The 18,161-nt window shown below is 44.4% G+C and overlaps 4 protein-coding genes across 4 annotated transcripts; 2 read left to right on the top strand and 2 right to left on the bottom strand.

The window, feature by feature from the left end:
• The first annotated feature begins 475 nt into the window (after positions 1–475).
• Positions 476–8,759, top strand: LOC131262817 (sialin). The gene is made up of 4 exons (XM_058264896.1): positions 476–778; positions 4,497–4,702; positions 6,641–7,717; positions 7,797–8,759. Exons 1-4 carry the CDS (start codon positions 736–738, stop codon positions 8,004–8,006), a joined length of 1,536 nt encoding a protein of 511 aa, XP_058120879.1. The 5' UTR covers positions 476–735; the 3' UTR covers positions 8,007–8,759.
• A 37-nt stretch (positions 8,760–8,796) lies between these two features.
• LOC131262833 (YEATS domain-containing protein 4) lies at positions 8,797–9,791 on the bottom strand. The gene is made up of 3 exons (XM_058264915.1): positions 9,665–9,791; positions 9,116–9,596; positions 8,797–9,039 (listed from the first exon to the last, which is right to left on the bottom strand). Exons 1-3 carry the CDS (start codon positions 9,710–9,712, stop codon positions 8,876–8,878), a joined length of 693 nt encoding a protein of 230 aa, XP_058120898.1. The 5' UTR covers positions 9,713–9,791; the 3' UTR covers positions 8,797–8,875.
• A 4,145-nt stretch (positions 9,792–13,936) lies between these two features.
• Positions 13,937–17,236, top strand: LOC131262832 (CD63 antigen). The gene is made up of 7 exons (XM_058264914.1): positions 13,937–14,098; positions 15,956–16,042; positions 16,135–16,323; positions 16,402–16,578; positions 16,654–16,756; positions 16,824–16,963; positions 17,036–17,236. The coding sequence occupies exons 2-7, from the start codon at positions 15,977–15,979 to the stop codon at positions 17,105–17,107; spliced, it is 747 nt and encodes a 248-aa protein (XP_058120897.1). The 5' UTR covers positions 13,937–14,098; positions 15,956–15,976; the 3' UTR covers positions 17,108–17,236.
• Positions 17,237–17,289: 53 nt separating this feature from the next.
• LOC131262835 (NADH dehydrogenase [ubiquinone] 1 alpha subcomplex subunit 13) lies at positions 17,290–18,100 on the bottom strand. Its single transcript, XM_058264917.1, has 3 exons — positions 17,925–18,100; positions 17,595–17,815; positions 17,290–17,525 (listed from the first exon to the last, which is right to left on the bottom strand). The coding sequence occupies exons 1-3, from the start codon at positions 18,016–18,018 to the stop codon at positions 17,388–17,390; spliced, it is 453 nt and encodes a 150-aa protein (XP_058120900.1). The 5' UTR covers positions 18,019–18,100; the 3' UTR covers positions 17,290–17,387.
• Between the last annotated feature and the right edge of the window lie 61 nt (positions 18,101–18,161).

Below are 18,161 nucleotides of genomic sequence, written 5' to 3'. Positions count from 1 at the left end.
TTGTACAATATGTTTTGAACCAAACTTTTTTCATTTGTATTGCAATTAGTGCATGATCCATATGCTAGGGATTAAAACTTGATTATTTAAAACTGATAAAGTCCAAGGTGTATAACCAATATTCAAAGATCGAGAGGTAAGACTACAAAATCTATCATATCGCTGACATAAATGTTATTTAGTTTACGAGTTTTAAGATGTCCGCTGTTCTCTGATTTTCTTTCAGGATACGCACTTGAAGAATAAAAAAAATCGTAAAATGTTTTGTTTTCGAAACAACTTCGAGAGACACCGAGATTATTGAACGTCAATTTTATTCTTATCGACCAACCTGTAAAATATAGCTTTGTTGAAGTAACCTTGGTTGATACAATAAAAAAATATCAGAAAACGCGTGCCGCGAGCGTTGTCGTTCAAAACCGGAATCATTCTTTCGCCGAACGCGTCGGAAATCGGATCTCGAGCGGACCGGGAAACGCAACTCAACAGTTGTGAGAGCTGTTTTCCCCCCAAAGTGTACCAACGTGCCTAGGGCGGCCACAAGAGCAAAATAAAAAACCGAGAAACAAACGGTGATTATATTCTGGTGGAGTGCGATGTGCTAAATGCGGCATTTTCTCCCTGTGAAGTGAAGTGCGTGAGAGATTGTGTCCTGGTCTTGAAGAAATACAAGAAGAAAAGTGCGCATCGAAGGAAGTTTGTAAATCGTACGGTGTAGAACCAACAACAAGCAGTATGGGTGATCAAACTGTGCCTGCGAAGGGCAACGTGTTGGGATGTAAGTAAAGAAGTAAAAAAACGCAGCAGGAAGCGATAGACTGTTATCGGAGTGGCCACGATAGCAATGCCACCAAAAACCATATGGTTTGCCAAAAGAAAACAAATTTTGTAAGAGAAATTGAAAAGTAGGAATTGAAGTCTTACCACCGTTGGGGGAGTATATTTCCACCGTGTTTCGGTAGCACAAGAGGTCGTCCTGAAAGGTCATTCAAGTCTTAGGGAAAAAATACCACCATCCTTGGAGACAGCGGAATGGGTGACATTCGATGCGCTATTTGCGTGTGCAGCATCCTCGGGGTTCCTCCCCTTCTTGGACACATTGAAGACTTTTCCTCTGCGGTGCAATCGAATACTCCTGCTCCGTGTCCTGTTTTCCGTGTCCGAGGGGTTTGCGGAGGCGTATCAGACGGTTTTACATCCCACCCGGCACACGACGTTCAGTCCCACGCAACCACGACCGCAGACGGTTTGGTTCCTACCCATTTCCCCCGACGATACTTTCTCGTCTTCGTCGGCATATAGCACACACCCTCCTGGTCGATTTCTTGGTGCGTGCAGCAGCATCGGCAGCGACGTTCAGGTTTCGTTGAACTAAAATTAAACCACCGTGGAATACTCCTCTCGGCCCCATTCGGATCCGTTCTTGCACCTTCAACGCCTCTCGACAGCTTCGTTTGTATTCATTCTTTTGCTATTTGGCTAGCGAAACAACATCGAATCCCTTTGCTGCTTATCTCGAGGGGCTGAATTGAGTTCAGGCGATGATGATTTCATCACCCAAAGATGGGTTTAATTTATGCACCACAACAACAAATCTACGGCCGCTGGTGATGGTTCCAATCGTTTTTAAAAACCGACTTACGCTAAAGAACGAAACCGTCTACCATTTGACTTTGTCTACACCCATGAGCCAAACGAAGGAAGTAAGAAAAGATGAAATACGTGATAGTAAAGACCAATTTGTCCTGCCGGCGGTGGCATTCTTAAAATCTCCATCACGGGTGGGTTGGGCTAGGCAGGGTTTATGAAAAAAGATCACGAACAAACGTACCAACGATTCTGGCAGCTCGTTTATTATTGCACAAAAAAATGAAATCTTCATCAGCCCATCGAAGCAATCCACACATGTTGCACTTGATTGTGTTTTTTTTTTTTTTTGGTTCAGTGGGTTAACGATAAAGCTGTTCGATCATTACAAAACCCCAAGAAGTCTCGCCAGTGAATGGAATGGAATGTTTGTTCTTTGGCTGGTCGAACAAGACTTCGTCAAACAGTCATCAAAACTGGTACAGAAAAGCAAACACCGTCCGTCTGGTAACGGTTGTATGTGCGATATTTTCCTTCGGGAATCTTGTTATGTTGTTTTCTCGTCAATTTATGTCCGCATGGTCTGAAACGATGGATGAACACCGATAATTTATATCGTTTGACGAAACAATCCTTTTGCTGGGTAACAAACGACGTTTGTCACATGGTGGCGTTTTGTTTTAAAAATAAACAACATATGTTTGAAAAGAACATACTTTAATAAATCGAAGATTTGAGAGATCCTGCGAAAAGGTTTTACAATGAAGTCGAATTGTTAAATGGTCATGATAAAAGAAAATAAAATTATTTTCCTTTGCTCGCAAGCATGTTGTAGGTCAGGGCTCTGTTAATAATTTTGCGACTATTCCTCTGGGAATGTCGTTAACTTCGTTTGCGCTTAATTGTCATCTTCTTCGACTTGGAGGCACAACGCAATCCTGATTCGATATTGCACACTTCGAACATCATCGAAGCATCCATCCACATTTCCAACTCCCGGCAGTAGACCGGCATGAAAAGGTCAATTAGAGGACATCCGGCCAACCGAGTATCTCGCGTCTGACGCAAAGCAAAGCAACCTCCGGAATTACGCGAAACTCACAGCGAATTGTACGACGGCAAATATCTTTGAAGTGCAACAACACATGCATTGTGCAAATTTATTTCCACACAATGATTCACCCAATTGCAATTCTTACCATCGTTGGAGAAGCACACGAGCAATGTTTTTATCCCTCCTAAGGATCGCTTTCCCTTTCGCCAAGAACGGACGGCCCAGGAACAAGAAGACAGAGAAACGGGAAGAGGTCCATGGTTTTGACATTGAGATATCCTTCGAAGCACGTGGGAGGGTTTTCGCTGCATACGAGCGGCCGCCGGTCCGCACTTTTTCGCCGGGTGAGCGTTTGCGAGAGCGTTTTTCTCTCATTTACTGACCCACAATTCGGCCGTAACGGGACGGAGTGGGAAAATGCGAGCATTTTGCTCACACGCAACCTCCGCTAAGGACCCAACAGGTGGAAGCACGGTACAAAAACAAACCCCCCGAGGAGCGCGGTTCTTTACACTTTCCAACGTGCCGTTTTTGGGCGGGAAATTTTCGCTTCGGGTGGAAACCCTGCGATTGGAAGCGGGCCAAAGTAGACGCTTGGAATCTATGTCGTCCACGTATGGTCGTTTCAACACCATGGCCTGCTATTACACTTGATAGTTTTATCGCCGATTGACAACGTTCGTCACACCGGCAGCGCACCAGAAACGGATGGCGTGATTTACGGGTGTGAATACTTTCAGTATTGTGTTGATGCTAAATCATTTGGGAGGATCTTGATTTATCCAAGGAAGGGAGAATCTATGATAACATTGATTGTTATTGTAAACAGACCGTTTATTTATCACTCATTTGAATTTAAAGTTATGATGATGTTTTTGATAATGTATCCGTAAAATTAGTTTTAAAAACTTTAAATTAAGTTAAATAAAATCGTCGCAAAATAAGGCAATATCAAACTTATTCATGCGTTAAAGTTCCGTCTGTTAAAACAGAGAAAGTTTGATCATAAATTATCTTTCTTTCTGTATCTGCCACTAATGATGCGTAAAAATAAATTGCAGTACATAATTATCCCGACCGATTTGAATCGGGGAGCTTCTACATCTCCGATGTAGACACTCCCAGCTTAACACCACCGGAAGAACTGTCCACAAAGCGCGATGGAATAAGCGTCTTAAACTGATGCCCATGCTGCTCCCTCTTCCACGTGATTGATCACGATGTCGGATGTCTTGCGATGGTTAGCAGAAAAGCTTCTGTTTCGGTGGCTCGTACGTAAATCAGTGTGCCAACTTTGGCCCATGTTGCCACCGTGCTACCGCCGATTCCCAGGTTTCCCATTTCCAGGCGGTGGGTGGAGATTCACGTTGGCCGGATGTAACATTTTTCTGTGCTTTTCCCGTTAACATGTCGCTCCAAGCGTGGAGTGGGCAGAAAGAGCTTGATAGAAAAAAAAAATACGCAGCGGAAGATGCAGTCACCGGTTATGGATCGTTGCACGTTGCAACCCTTCGGTGGTGGACGGGCTGGTCCATTGTTTCACCGATGGCATTTATGCGCGTCTCTCTGTCAAAGTGTGACTGATTTACATGGCGCGATATGCGACCAGCACCGAACAACGATGGACCAACCATCGTCACGGCAGATGAGGGACGCCCCCCTAAAAAAGGGGTCCCACGTGGAAGCAAGGAGTGACACAAACAATCGTTTGAAAACCGTTGGTCTTCGGGGTTGGCAGAGAGAAATTTAATTGCCTTATGTGGTGGGAGAAGGAGGAAGGGATGGGGATGGTCGATTTCCAGAACGATTAAAGCGGGATACGTTATTTTACCATGTTTTTTTCCCCCCGTTTCAGCCCTCGTCCCAGCCCGGTACGTTTTGGCCGTGCTCGGTTCGGTCGCGATGGCCATCATCTACGGGCTGAAGGTGAATCTTAGCGTGGCGATGGTCGCGATGTTGAACCATTCGGCCCTCGCCCACGGTTCGACGCCGACCGAGGCCAAGGAGCATGTCAACGCCGAACCCGTCTGCCAGGGCAGCAACTCAACCGAAGCGGTCGAGGTAAGTTTATGGCGGACGATCTTTTGTGGCCCTATATTCGACCGGCCGATCGTCTGGGAAGCGGGTTTAAAATCTATTCAACGAGATAATAAAAACATGTACCAAAATATTACATTTTCATACAATTTAAATTTGTCGCAACCGATGTTCCTTTTATTTAACTATTCATAGCTTTCACTTGTATTGATCATGATAGCAAAAGGATTAATTAATTTCGTTCACCAATTATTGGATGATCTTTCCGTATCTCGTCCATTGGAGGAACACACTGGAATTTGTTTCCGATAATGGTGCAAACACGCTGCACCGTGATGATTTGAATTATGGTTCAATTTATGTCGTTCGTTCGTGTACGGTTTCGTTCGACCGAACAATCTGTCCCCTGGAATAATCAATTTACAACCTGATATCACCAAACCAACAAAACCAAACCAATCGAACGATATGGCGTAGGTCGCTTTGGTCGCGAGAGGAAAAAAGCAAACGCAAAATCATCCACACCCCATGGTAACAACCCTTAGAGCGTGCGGCAATTGGATCTTCAAATACTTCAAATACTGTGATCCTCTAGACGCACATTCCCGAGGAATCGGCGGGAGAGCGAAGGCAATTTATAACGCGTCACATTTCAATCAAGAGTCGGAAACAGAAGTGGCACGCAGAAAAATTGGCTGCGTTAGTCTTTCGATGCCGAAAATAAATAATAATATAAGGTTGATTGCCCCCGATGGGGGGGGAGATGTGGAGCTCCTGGTGTGGAGGGGAGGGTCACAGGCAATCCAGAACGGGAGAACGATGACCGCCAGAGATGCCCATGTTTGCACTAGTCATAAGCTTTTGCCACGCGCGAAGCGATTGAGAAGTGAAAAAAAACGTCGATGAAAACGGAGTAATATCGCGATCCCACCGTGTTTTACTACGCTTGACGCCATCGCCGTTCGCAAAACGGCGGATGATGTTAAGAATGGCCCGTTATTTTTGTAGTTTGCTTTTTGCCCCGACCTGCTGGTGGTCAATTGGTTTCACTTTCAGGGCGGTTTCAGTTTCACCAAGTGGTAGCGAATTTCGCAAGAGAAGGAGATAAAGATCATTTAAACGGAGCAAAGAAATGGAAAGTAAATTCTTCCATTCCGTACTATTACTTTTTTACGAGCCAAGGAATGTAAATAGAATGCGGTTTGATTTTATGGATCCGAGTTCAATGACCGGTGATGGCAATTTTTTCTTACAACTTTTTTTTTGTGTAATTATAGAGGCTTTGACCGTCTTGTTCTTTTTGCTGTAGATGAAGTTACTTACATAAATAAAATAAACATGCTTTACTCTTAATTAACTAGAAATGTAGGGAAATTTAACTATTATTGAAGCACGATTGAAGAAAAAACGGTAGCTCAAAAGTTTTTAATAATTTTACTCCGATGTGTGTTTAAAAGTTTAAACTAAAACATTGGGTAACATTGATTCATGCTAGGTCCCTTTTGTATGTTTAAATGGAATATGAAATTTAAAAAACTAATTTTGGGGATTAGAATATTCAGTTAGTCAACAACGTGCTTTTTTGATTATTGAAAAAAAATAGATTATATTATACCAAAAACGCTGTTAAAAAAGATTTTATGGACCGGAGTTTAGTGACTTCCAAATGCAACATTGACTTTTTAGCAATCGAATTAGTAATTAAACAGTTAAACAGTAAATTGGAATGTGTTGTTCAATATGTGACGATTGATGTTGTAAGTATTTGATAGTTAAAAATACGTTAAAATACGTTGGTTTTCATAATTGTGTTTTCTTGAACATGGAAATTAGAACTTCTTGTTTGTGGAATAAGGTAATCTGTAAAAAAGGGCTCATTTGGGCTTAAAAAAACCGTTTCGAACAAAAAAATGTTTATTTGGTAAAATGTTTTAATTGTTTTATTTTTTCTCCCTCCCGTAGGATGGCCCATTTATCTGGAGTGAGCCGGTGCAGGGCATGATTCTTAGTTGCTACTTCTGGGGTTACCTGGTATCGCAGGTACCCGGAGCTCGTGTGGCCGAATCGTTCTCCGCCCGCTGGGTCATGTTCTTCTCGGTGCTGATTAACGTTGTGTGCACACTGCTCACGCCGGTGGCCGCCAAGCTGCACTACGTCGCCATGATCGTGATGCGTATCGGCGAAGGCATTGGAGGTGGAGTGACTTTCCCCGCCATGCACGTGATGTTGGCTTCGTGGGCACCACCGAACGAGCGTAGCGTCATGTCGGCCATCGTGTACGCCGGTACGGCCCTCGGTACGGTCATCTCGATGCTGATGGCGGGCGTGCTAGCTGGCACACTCGGCTGGGAGTCGGTGTTCTACGTTATGGGCGGCTTAAGCTGCCTGTGGATGGTGCTTTGGCTCTGGCTGGTGCAGGATACACCGAGTAAGCAGCCACTGATCAGCCAGGAAGAGCGTGATCTCATCACCACGTCGCTTGGCTCCGGGTCGTCTAGCGGGCACAACGAACCAAAGCCACCGGTACCGTGGCGTAAGGTGTTCACCTCCGCTCCGTTCTACGGTATCCTGATTGCGCACGTGTGCAACAACTGGGGCTGGTACATGCTGCTGATCGAGCTGCCGTTCTACATGAAGCAGGTGCTTCAGTTCAATATCAAGGAGAACGCCGTCGTGACCGCAATTCCCTTCCTGACGATGTGGTTCTTCAGTATGGCTCTCAGCAAGACGTTGGATGCGTTGAGAACGCGCGGCAAGATCACAACCACTATCGCCCGGAAAACGGCCACTTTCATCGCGTCCGCCGTCCCGATGGTGTGTTTGTTGGCACTTTGTTACATCGGTTGCCAGCGTGGGCTTGCAGTGTCACTGATGACGATCGGAATCACGGCCATTGGTGGCATGTTCTGTGGACTGCTCTCCAATCATATCGATATTGCACCGAACTATGCTGGAACATTGATGGCCATTACGAACACGGCAGCGACGCTGTCCGGTATCATTGTTCCCATCTTCGTCGGACAGATCACACACGGAAATGTAAGTCAAAGTTGGCGATTAAGTGAACCGTAACCGTGTAACCCATTGAAATCTTTAATTTCTCGTTCTATCTCTTTAGCAAACCATCGGAGCTTGGCGAGTAATTTTCTTCGTGACGATCGCTCTTTACGTGGTGGAAATCATTGCCTATCTGTTGCTGGCTTCCGGCGAGGAGCAACCGTGGAACAAGGGTGACAAGCCGGCCAGCTCGATCGAGGCAGCCGAAGCCGAAGCAACGCCGTTGAACACAAAGGAATCGAAGCAGAACTACAACGGCCAAGAGCAGTAAATGGAATGGAAGGAACAATCGTGGAGAATCACTCCTTCGATTGATCGTTCGGTACTCTCTACACTTACCAAAACCAGTGGTACTTATGGTTAGATTAACTTAATTAAGAAAACGTTTTTGTCTGTTTGTAAAAGTGAAACATGACAGAACAGGAGGAGGTGGAAACAACCAGGCTCATTTTAAAGTTTAAAACTACTCACGAGTTATTTTAACGAAAGGCAATTTATAATGATATCAACCTTTTAGAAGCTGTGTAAACCATATGCCGGATGTCATGTTATGAGAAAATTACAATCACAGAGCGGTACTTCTGTACTTATGTACAGTTGGTTTGAAATGCAGTCGTCTGAAAGAAGAAAACGAAGGAGCATTTATTTTAGCGAAAGATTAAATTAACTATACTACCATCAAGACTTTGGAAAGCTTATGTGGCTGCAATTAAAAACTGCCTCATTGAGATGATTTATTTAAAAAAAAGCCTTGTACTTATGAAGGGGCAAAATATTTAAACTGTATGACAAAGTTGATGAAGTGAACAATTAATCTGAAGACAGACTTAAAACTCGAGCAAATGTAGACAAGGATAGGAAGTGAATATTGTAGCAGCTTATGGTACGATATAAAAAAAAAATCTATAGAAATACACTATTTTTGCCATACTAGTACTTGTCGCCTTCAATACATAACAGCATGGCCCATTCACCGCTTGCATATTATACTCCATTTACTGGATGGTAGAATGCCCGAATGCATAACCAAAACATGAAATAAAGTCACTGTAAAAACGCTTACTGATGGCAGTTCTATATTTTTTGCATTTTACATCTATAATTCTTAATCCAAACCCTTAAATACGATGATTTATTCACTCACGCCGCTGGTTGTTGCCCTTGCACTTTGACCATTTCTGCTTTAAATTTTGCGATCGTTTCGCGGGCAAGCTTCAGCTTGTCTTTCAGTTGTGCTATTTCCGTTATCACCTTAGTCTTCGTTTCGATTATACTCTCCAGCGCTTGAACTTTTTTCTCTTCAACTGAAATAGTACATTTAAAATGTAACACATAATTTTGGTTGATTTTAAGCAAGTAAAGGTACAGAGGGATGCTTACAATCTGTATCATGCTTCCAAATGCCGGAGACGACTGGTTGCACATTCGTCAGCAGCTGCTGCATCAATTGAGTCGGCTCCTGGAACACAATTTCCTCGTACTGCTCGGAAACCAGACCTTTCTTCCCTTCGATCTGCGTCGACACCTCGCCGTCCAAGATGGGTGACTGGAAGAGCTTCAGTATGTGGTACATCGTCACCGGTCGCTCGGTGGGATCATGGAAGTGTATCTTGATCACAATTTCGAACTCTCCCCAGCCGGTTTCGGTGACTTCGTACGGCGGTTTGGTAATGATCCGGTTCGGGTTAGCATAGCTTTCATGCAGCTTAAAATGTATCTTCTTTACGTACGTTTGCATGTCTTCATTTTTGTACGGCTTCACGTACACCGTCCACTGGTGGGTATGACCGTCCTCTTCACGCTTTTTACCGAACGATCGAGCAACATTGCCGTACACAACTGGCTTGACAATCGTAAGTCCCTAGGAGGAAATGAAATTGCTCGAACCGTTACTGAACACAAGCATTTATTTATGCTACACAAACGTACCTTTACTCTTCCGCCAGAATCTGGCCCGAAATCAGTAGAAATATTCATTCTACAAGATTACTTTTCATATAAATCGAAGAAAAGCGATCCAATTCCACTGGAATAGTAGAAGCGGCGTCAGAATTTTATTTGTGTTTACAAACAACGATATCTGTCAACTGTTGACAGTTTACGTTACCTTATATTTGGCCAAAGCTCTTGAGTTTTCAGGTTTTCAGGTTAAAGAGTTTTTCAAATGGGTTTTTTTCCTCCAGCACGTTAGTTTTTTCCGAGCTTTGAAAGAGCTCCAACTTTTCCAATTAATTTAAAAAATATATTTGTTGGAACCGCTGTAATGTATCGGTCCAACGAAGCTGTCAGAACGGAAACGTCGCCGCGACGGCGATGTTTTTTAGATAAGCATAAAAAGGATCGAAGGACGCGCCTTCGATCTCTTTGCAAGGCGAAACAGTGAGAAGCCGGACAATTTTTTGGCGTATCGAACTATTTAATAAAGTTAGTTTCAAAAGGCAAGAAAAGCTGGTGCCTTTCATTTATTCCCGCGAAGAGCATCGTTAAAGACAATCGTCTCTAACATTCCAAAAAATTATTGTCTTTCGAGTTTTATGAATAAAACTCAGTTACGGTAAAGGATTTCGAAAAATCCAAATTTCGGGTCGTAAGTAATCCGCGTTTTCGTGTTCGCGAGTGAGTGATGGAAGCAGCGTCACTTCGGATGAAGGAGATGCCCGTTTGGGGGCTGTACCCCCACGGGACTGGCGGGCAAGTGTGGCCAAATACCCACGCAGCGGCAGCCACAATCGGTGGCGTAACACCGCGCCGGGGTCAAAGCGGTCAATTTCCCACGCCAAGTTCGTCGCACAGCACTACCCTATCGGCGTATACCACCACGAGCTGGGTCCCGGAATGGGTGCGTAGCGACAGGATGGTCGTGCCTCCACAAGGCACTACACTGGTGCAAAAAGCTGGACTGGCTGCCCAGGACATCCGTTTCGCTGAAGGACACGAAGGAGACACGCGGAGCCGCAGCGGAATGTATCGCACGGCGCGGCAGAAGGAGATCCTCTTAAGGAGGAAGGCCATTGAAATGGAGATGGAGCTATTGGAGCTGGAAGCGATGCAGATAAAGGCGAGGATGCAAACATCCCGCTACTGTACGGCAGGCTCTCACGGGGAAGAGCTGCGACCCAGCGAACCACCTGTGCATTATTCAGGCAACGAGCACGGCCGCGACGAAATGGCCGCGTTCGAACAATGGCGTTACGCCATTGATGCCTATCGCGAACGAAGTAGGTTTCACCAATCGATCGATGCATTTTTATCGGTCGATAAAGTTATCTACTCGAATTTTGCATCGCGTTCGCTTTTTCTGAATCGGTCGATATAAAATTATCGGTCGATAAGGCAACCAGTTTTCTGGCTGCTAATTAGCTACTTTTCTATGGATGTAAAAATCGCCTGGACGACAATCGTCATCCAGCTGGATCCAAGTATCCTTATTTTTCTGCTCAAGTGATACATTTGGTAAACAGATGAAAATAATTGAAAAGAAATATCAATAAAATCAGTGAATTTGGTGGAAATAACGAATTGTGTGGCTCACTGGTGTTAGTTATTGTGGATTCGTGTCGATTTTTTAGTGTACCACCATCAAAAATGAACGTTTAACTCGCTATCGACTGGTCCCTAGCAGTGGATAGTATATCGATCGATAGGGTTCATCTTTTAGCGTTCGCGATAGCAATATCTATCGATATAGCAACTACTCGACAAATTTGTTCGCGTTTGACAGTCGTTTTATCCACTGCTATATCGATAGATAACTTTCAACGTTCGCGATTGCTTAGTGAACCAAGTATCCTGAAAATGAACACTTGTTGGTGGATATACCATATCGATCGATAGAGCAAAACGTATCCGATAGCTCCCATTGATCATAACAAGAGGCACACCGCGATGGCGGACACCTCAACTACGCCAGCGATGGCGTATTCATATCGATCACCGGAAAACCACGCCACGGAAAAAGGACATGCACCAGGAACGGCACACACAGCACCTTTCGGATCTACGGCACCAACGAACTACGCTCCAAACACAGGACACACGGCACTTTCTACGCACACGATACTTTCTTCGCAAATAGCTGCAACGACACACTCCTCGAAACCAGAAAACACTTCACCACAGAACGGCACAGAAGCGTACACTTTCCATCTTACATCCAGCGTCCCGCAGATGAAGGACGAGCCAATGTCTGATTGGGCGACGAGCGTGCGGTTGCGTGAGGTTACCATCTCAATCCAGAGACGGTTTCGAGCAAAACGGTTGATGGAGCTGCATAGGGGGGAGTACAAGCAGAAGAAAATAGCTGCTGTCGTCATTCAGCGCTGGTTCCGTGGCCACCGTGTTATGATCGAAGAACGAGATCGGTTTGTAACCGTTCGGCGAGCAGCAATTGCGATCCAGCAGCGCTTTCGAGTCTACGCTGCTGGGATCCAGGAAAGGGGACAATACCTCCGGCTCCGGGAAGCAACGATTTCGATACAAGCTCACTGGAGGTCAACGATTGCAATGCGTAAGCAGCGAGCGATCTATCAAAGGAAGATCGGTGGAATCCGGACCATCCAGATACACTATCGGCGCTTCCGTGCTCAGTTGACGACTTGTGCTGCACACCCCCCCGTTCCAACATTGGTGGCATCGCGAAACGTTGAGCATCGGCAGCGTGAACTGGATGCGCTTCGACGACAGGACTGGTGGCACACGGCGTCTCATCGATTACGTTTCCCAGCGTTGCGGTCTGTGGATAAACGAGTGGAAATCAGTATTTTGCTAGTGTCTGCTGAGCTAGGTGAACGATACAGCACCGTAGGGCTATATTTGATGCCCGATCACTGCGGTGCGGTTCTGCCGGCGTCCTTTCGCGATCGGCGACACATTCAGCCGTTCCACACCCACAACGAACGCACTGCTCCGGAGAGCATCGATCGTCGGCAGCGCGAAAGGAATGCGCAGCGTTTGCGGTCCTGGTTTCACGGCGGAAATCATCCGAAACGATTCTTCGCTTTGTTGCTGTCCGAGGTCTCCAGTCGTACGCCAATGATGACCGAGGATCCCTCGAAGGATAGCCAGCTATGGAGCTCCGCTGTCCGTTGCCGTAGCCATCGAATCGTCGTTCGAGGTGGTTGTTTGTCCGGCCAGATCCATAGGATCACTTGCGTGTTTAAACGCATCGATTTGCGATCGTCCTGTTTAAAAAAGGTTTAGATTAGAAAAAGTAATCTGCGATGGATACTTACCAACAGACAGGGCTTTCGTTAACACAAAACATTAGTTTCAAAACATTCGGTTATAACAAAAGATTAGTTAGCACATAGAGCCGAATTGACAGCTGGAGAAAGAGTGAGACAACTATGTGTCTAACTCGGGGAAGAGAATGTTAGAAACACTTTGCTTCTAACGCCAGCTGTCAATTCGGCTTAGAACAGACAGCCTGATGATAGTGATAAGCCAAAAGGGAACTTCATCGATCAGCTGACGGATCGGCTGATCGAGAGGAGCGATGACCCTTGGCGCCGGCTTCGCCGGCAGAAGGCTATAAATAGGGCACGTTTGGGCGCAATGAGCGAATTGTGCAAACATAAGCGTTTAATAAAAGACTAATTTTTTGGTTCCGCACCACAGCGGTCCCTAAGGAATTCTTTTCTTTATTTGCTTTTGCACAACGTTGGAACCGTTTCCAACAATATTAATGTATAATGATACAAATGTGTACTCCCGTGAAACTCCATGGAATAAAAATTACAAACGAAATTACATTAGCTATTCTAATGTAATGAAATGAATAAAGGGGAAGACAAATCGATAAAAGAACATTCGTTCGTGCGTGCTTCTTTCTAGAACAACGGAATGATTGTGAAAGTTCAACGGGTAGCATCATCACGCTAGCCGGCAAAGACCAGCATGGGGGGAGCACCTGCATTAAAAATTTGTATCCACGAGATCGGGTTATGATTGCACAGCTACTACCACCTAATCCCAAACCACACAACTTTACCAAGCTATTAAAAGCTACAATTCGTCATCGGTCGCGAACGATCAATACAACGATGCATGTACAAAAACGCTCAAGCGTACAAAAGCTAGCGGAAATGGGGCTGGTGCGCGGTATCCACACGTTACTACGCGTTCAACAAACGTTAGTGCATTTCGGTATGTTTTGGCGCTCGAGCGCGTTGCTGCGTGTGAGTTTCAATCAGTCGCATATTATCGTCGGAGCTGGTAGGATCGGTCCCACGGTTGGTGTGCATTCGAATAGTTGTTATCTGCAAAAGGATCAGCACAATCCATATCGATATTCTAGTGTACTCTGCCTGTGAATAGTTCTTTCGGGTTGCATTTCAAGGTCGGAGGTATTTTTATCAGAAAACGGTGAGTTAACAATTCGTCAACGTCCGGGTACGAAGAGGATTTTCCCGGGTAGAATACACCCACGCATGTTCCTACTTGCGGCTTATCAGTAGGGAAGCGAATTTTATACGCAGAAAAACCAACAACGTACGAAGAACTTGTGCTTGTGTCACACTCGCTTCGTCAAGATAAGAAAGGTGTACTTTGTTAAGCGGCTGAAGTAAAAAGCATACTTTGTTTCACACCGAAAAACCATTCTGAACTGCTTAAAATATGCAAAGCGCATGGGTAATATTGTAGTCACTGGGAAAACGACCTTTTTGCAGTACGGCGGGGACCGTAAAACAAACATTAGGTATAGCGGCACGCATAACGCTTCCACCACATGTCGCTTTTCGCCACGTTGGTATTTTTAATTTGTCGAGATTGCAACAAATGTTTCAGGTTGTTTTCCTTTCGATCGAAAAATCGAAATTGAATTGGTAGCGCACCGCCGTGGCTTGCAGCGTCGTCGAAAGCCGCAAGAGATGGAGCTGATGGAACGAAACGGAATGAAATGAAGCAGTTAAATTGTGCCGGCATCTGTTATGGAAAGGAGATCAATTCACAGGTGGTTACGAAATGGAAAAAAGCGGAGAAAAAAAATCACCCTACGTTGTACGATGGATCGCTAAGCTAGCTCAAGTGCCTTGAATGTTGGAGACGAATGGCGGATTGATGGGGCTGGTTGAGTTGAGTGTATACATATTATCGTACATCTAGCAACCGAATTCGACCCGTTGTTGTGTAGGTTAGATTGAGGTGGAGGAAGTTGGTTATTACGTTGTAGTGAATGGGCTACTGGGATGTACAGAAAATTTTAACCCAGCAGTAAAATGCATTCAGGGATCCCTACGCAAGTACCAACTTTTATCCACGTTCAAGTCAAATTTAGGCGCTGAAAAAAAAACCGATCCGATTTATGTAGCACTGAAAACCGGTTGTTGAAACACAAGATCGAAAGTTGTCTCGAAAAGAGAGAACAAGGACATTTCTCTTTAGCCGGTCCCCATGTTGCTCCAGCATTTAGTAACAGCACAAAGCTGAACATGTGCATTTTGACTTGCGTGTCTAGACTCGTAAATAAATGGTTGGGTTAACCTTGAGGCTTTGAAAATATTGATGTTTCTCAACGGTTGATTATCTGGATACGATTCTAAAATACCCTCATAACCACCCGCTCGGCAAACACATGTAATGTGGCGCAGGCGATAAAACGCTGTAGGGTGCTAATTTTTCTAACCCCTTGTTGGGCAGGGTAATACGAACATTGCTCGCTGTTGACCGTTGAAATTGCCATCAATTTTTTCCCAAGTGTTCGTGCCTCGAACTGAGGTGGGCAAGATTATTAATGATTTATTTTAAAATAATCCGTTTCTTTCTCTTCGCGTCCATTTGGGCATTAAACTGACCTCTCAAAAGTACGGCAAGATAAAAGCTTATCTTATCAAAAAAACCCCATGGAGAAGCGGTTGCTTGGTATATTTTTGCACTGACATACTAGGAACTTTTTCTTGTTTCCGGCCCTATTTGCACCCCTTAGCAGGAAACAATTGGAATGTACTCGTGATGCTTCACTTGTTATCCCCTGATGCTAAACTGCTATGTTCCAATGAAAACCGGACCGATTGTGGAATTAGTCACTGCATTTATGATGGCCAGTTAGCAATGACCCATAGTCAAGAGATGGTGGCCTTTTAGCATATGCAATTTTATCGGCCTTAGTAGATAGGTTGGGGAATATACGTGTGGGAAGCAAGGTTAAATTAGTTTCTATGGTTTTAATTTAATTAACAATAGTTGCAAAAACACTATAAGCTTGGTTTTTCTTTCTTCCAGATCTCAAGAATTCCTTCCAAAATGGCTCTCACAACGAGTGCAAATTTTGTTAAATATTTGCTATTTCTCTTCAACTTTTTCTTTGTGGTAAGTTGCTGGTAAACCTGCGTAAATGTTACTGTGTTAATTTAAATGTAATTCATTATTTTGGACCACTCGTTTCTCTCCCTTTCCTCTAGATCACCGGTGTGATTATAATGGCCGTTGGTTTAACCGTCCAGGGAGCATACCATAGCTTCCGGGACGTGCTAGATGCAAAATTTTTCAGTATTCCGACTTTCCTGGTAGTAATTGGTTCGTTCATTTTCGTAATTGCCTTTTTCGGATGCTGTGGTGCGTACAAGGAAAACTATTGTATGACTCTTACTGTAAGTATTACGATCGAAATTATCGATCCATGCAAGCATGCATAAAATGAACTGTATAACATTTCCTGTTTATTCCAGTTCTCTGTCCTGTTGATTCTAATCTTCATTCTGGAGCTTGCGGCTGGCATCAGTGGCTATGTCCTCCGTAACGATACCCGTGAACTCGTAAGCAATGCTCTTAACTCATCGATGAAGAGCTACGGAGGAAACAGTAGTAGAGAAATTACCCTGATTTGGGATGAAATTCAAGTTGATGTAAGTAAATCTGTCTGGGTATGTGAGTTGGATGGAAGAACTAATTGTTTATGCAACGCTTTTCTTGCTCTGTAGTTCGACTGCTGTGGAGTTTACAATAGCTCAGACTGGTCTCAAGCGAATCCCAGTATGTTTAACGAAACGTTCCTCCCTATGACATGCTGCCGTCCACAAACGGGTGAGTGTTGTGATCGTTGGCTCCATAGGCTTCCAAACACTCAATGAGGTATTTTTTTTATCGACAGGTGCTGTGGGACTTGTTTCTTGTCCAGATGCCAGCTCCAATACTCTACGTAAAACCGGATGCGTCAATTCGTTTGGTGATTTCATCAAAGCGCATGCGGTCAGCCTAGGTGCTGCTGGAATTGCTCTTGCTGTGATACAGGTAAATTTGTCGAATATCTACAATAGAGCTTCGTTATGTATCTTTTTAACGCTACAATGTTTTCTATTTCAGTTCTTCGGTATTCTTTTTGCTTGTTATCTTGCTAAGCAAATAAAGCTGCAAGGAGTTAGTTCCTATTCCTAAGCCAGTAAGGTCACGGTATTATGTAGAACTCACATCGGTTGAATTTCGTAGAGAGCTAACCAGAGAATGGCACTAAAAATCGTTAATAAAACCCCAAGATAATCCTTTAACTGGTAGATATGTTTGATTAAAGCTATCCTACCCTATTTTGACAAATTATGAAGAATATCACAAACGTATCATTCACTGATTTTCACGAGAGGGTGGCTTTTATTTCGATATACAACACTTCCAAGGACAACTACAATTTTAAACCACCGAAGCCGCTTTGGCTGACGGTTTAATTCATCAGTTTCACATCGGCACGGTTAGCCATATGTTTGTAATCGGTGTGCACGTAGAATTCTTGGAAGGTTGGTTCGATCAGCTTGTCCTTCGGAAGGGTCTTGAAGACCGGTTCTCCGTACCAGGTGCCAACCTACAACAATAAATGGAGTGTAGGTAAAATTATCGTGTCCTGAAGAACCTTCCCCCATCCCGTACCTACCTCCCATCCCTCAACATTCTTCATCAATTCAGCCTCCTCGTCACGGTTTCGTCGCAGTTGCTTAAGGTACTCGCGATCACGCTCTGCCAGTAGCAGCGGATAGATGACGTTCCGCGCGGATCGCATTTCAATCTCATTCCGATGGTTCTCTTTCACGTTCAGCCAGTACAGGAACAGACCGACGGTGGAAATACCCGCGTAACCGGCGATCATTTGCCATCCTACGGGAATGCAAAGCAGGTGTAAATTGTTTGCCATTTCGGGGACGATTCTATTGTGATTGTTTGCATCGTCCAGTGACATAATCACAAAAACTATAGTTTGTCTTACCTTTGAAGTAGGTTTTAGCTGGAACTCGCGCAAAGGGAATATTCTGATATCCTCCCTTTGGTGGAAGGTCCTGAAGCTTCGCAGGGCTGCCCATGGTTCGTATTTAAGTAAGTTTCCAAACCAAAAATACCGATTCTGGTCGATGCAGCTGTGGAGCGCTCGACCTTTTTCTTCGCTCGGCAGGAGAACTGTCAAAATATGTTGTTGCATAACAACAACTGTCACATTTCACAAGGT

This window comes from Anopheles coustani, chromosome 2 (genome assembly GCF_943734705.1).
Source record: "Anopheles coustani chromosome 2, idAnoCousDA_361_x.2, whole genome shotgun sequence".
NCBI lineage: Eukaryota > Metazoa > Arthropoda > Insecta > Diptera > Culicidae > Anopheles > Anopheles coustani.
Note: the sequence above shows the minus strand (reverse complement) of the source record. Positions and strands in the feature narration are given on the sequence as shown.

Bases quoted from the DNA above. Each gene is read 5' to 3' on its own strand.
- LOC131262833 (XM_058264915.1), bottom strand. From the start codon at position 9,712: ATGAATATTTCTACTGATTTCGGGCCAGATTCTGGCGGAAGAGTAAAG. The intron at 9,597-9,664 runs GTACGTTTGTGT...ATTTCCTCCTAG, and splicing joins ATTCTGGCGGAAGAGTAAAG to GGACTTACGATTGTCAAGCC. The intron at 9,040-9,115 runs GTAAGCATCCCT...GTACTATTTCAG, and splicing joins TTGGAAGCATGATACAGATT to TTGAAGAGAAAAAAGTTCAA.
- LOC131262817 (XM_058264896.1), top strand. From the start codon at position 736: ATGGGTGATCAAACTGTGCCTGCGAAGGGCAACGTGTTGGGAT. The intron at 779-4,496 runs GTAAGTAAAGAA...CCCCCGTTTCAG, and splicing joins GAAGGGCAACGTGTTGGGAT to CCCTCGTCCCAGCCCGGTAC. The intron at 4,703-6,640 runs GTAAGTTTATGG...TCCCTCCCGTAG, and splicing joins ACTCAACCGAAGCGGTCGAG to GATGGCCCATTTATCTGGAG.
- LOC131262835 (XM_058264917.1), bottom strand. From the start codon at position 18,018: ATGGGCAGCCCTGCGAAGCTTCAGGACCTTCCACCAAAGGGAGGATAT. The intron at 17,816-17,924 runs GTAAGACAAACT...GCATTCCCGTAG, and splicing joins AGCTAAAACCTACTTCAAAG to GATGGCAAATGATCGCCGGT. The intron at 17,526-17,594 runs GTAGGTACGGGA...TTATTGTTGTAG, and splicing joins AGAATGTTGAGGGATGGGAG to GTTGGCACCTGGTACGGAGA.
- LOC131262832 (XM_058264914.1), top strand. From the start codon at position 15,977: ATGGCTCTCACAACGAGTGCAAATTTTGTTAAATATTTGCTATTTCTC. The intron at 16,043-16,134 runs GTAAGTTGCTGG...CCTTTCCTCTAG, and splicing joins TCTTCAACTTTTTCTTTGTG to ATCACCGGTGTGATTATAAT. The intron at 16,579-16,653 runs GTAAGTAAATCT...CTTGCTCTGTAG, and splicing joins GGGATGAAATTCAAGTTGAT to TTCGACTGCTGTGGAGTTTA.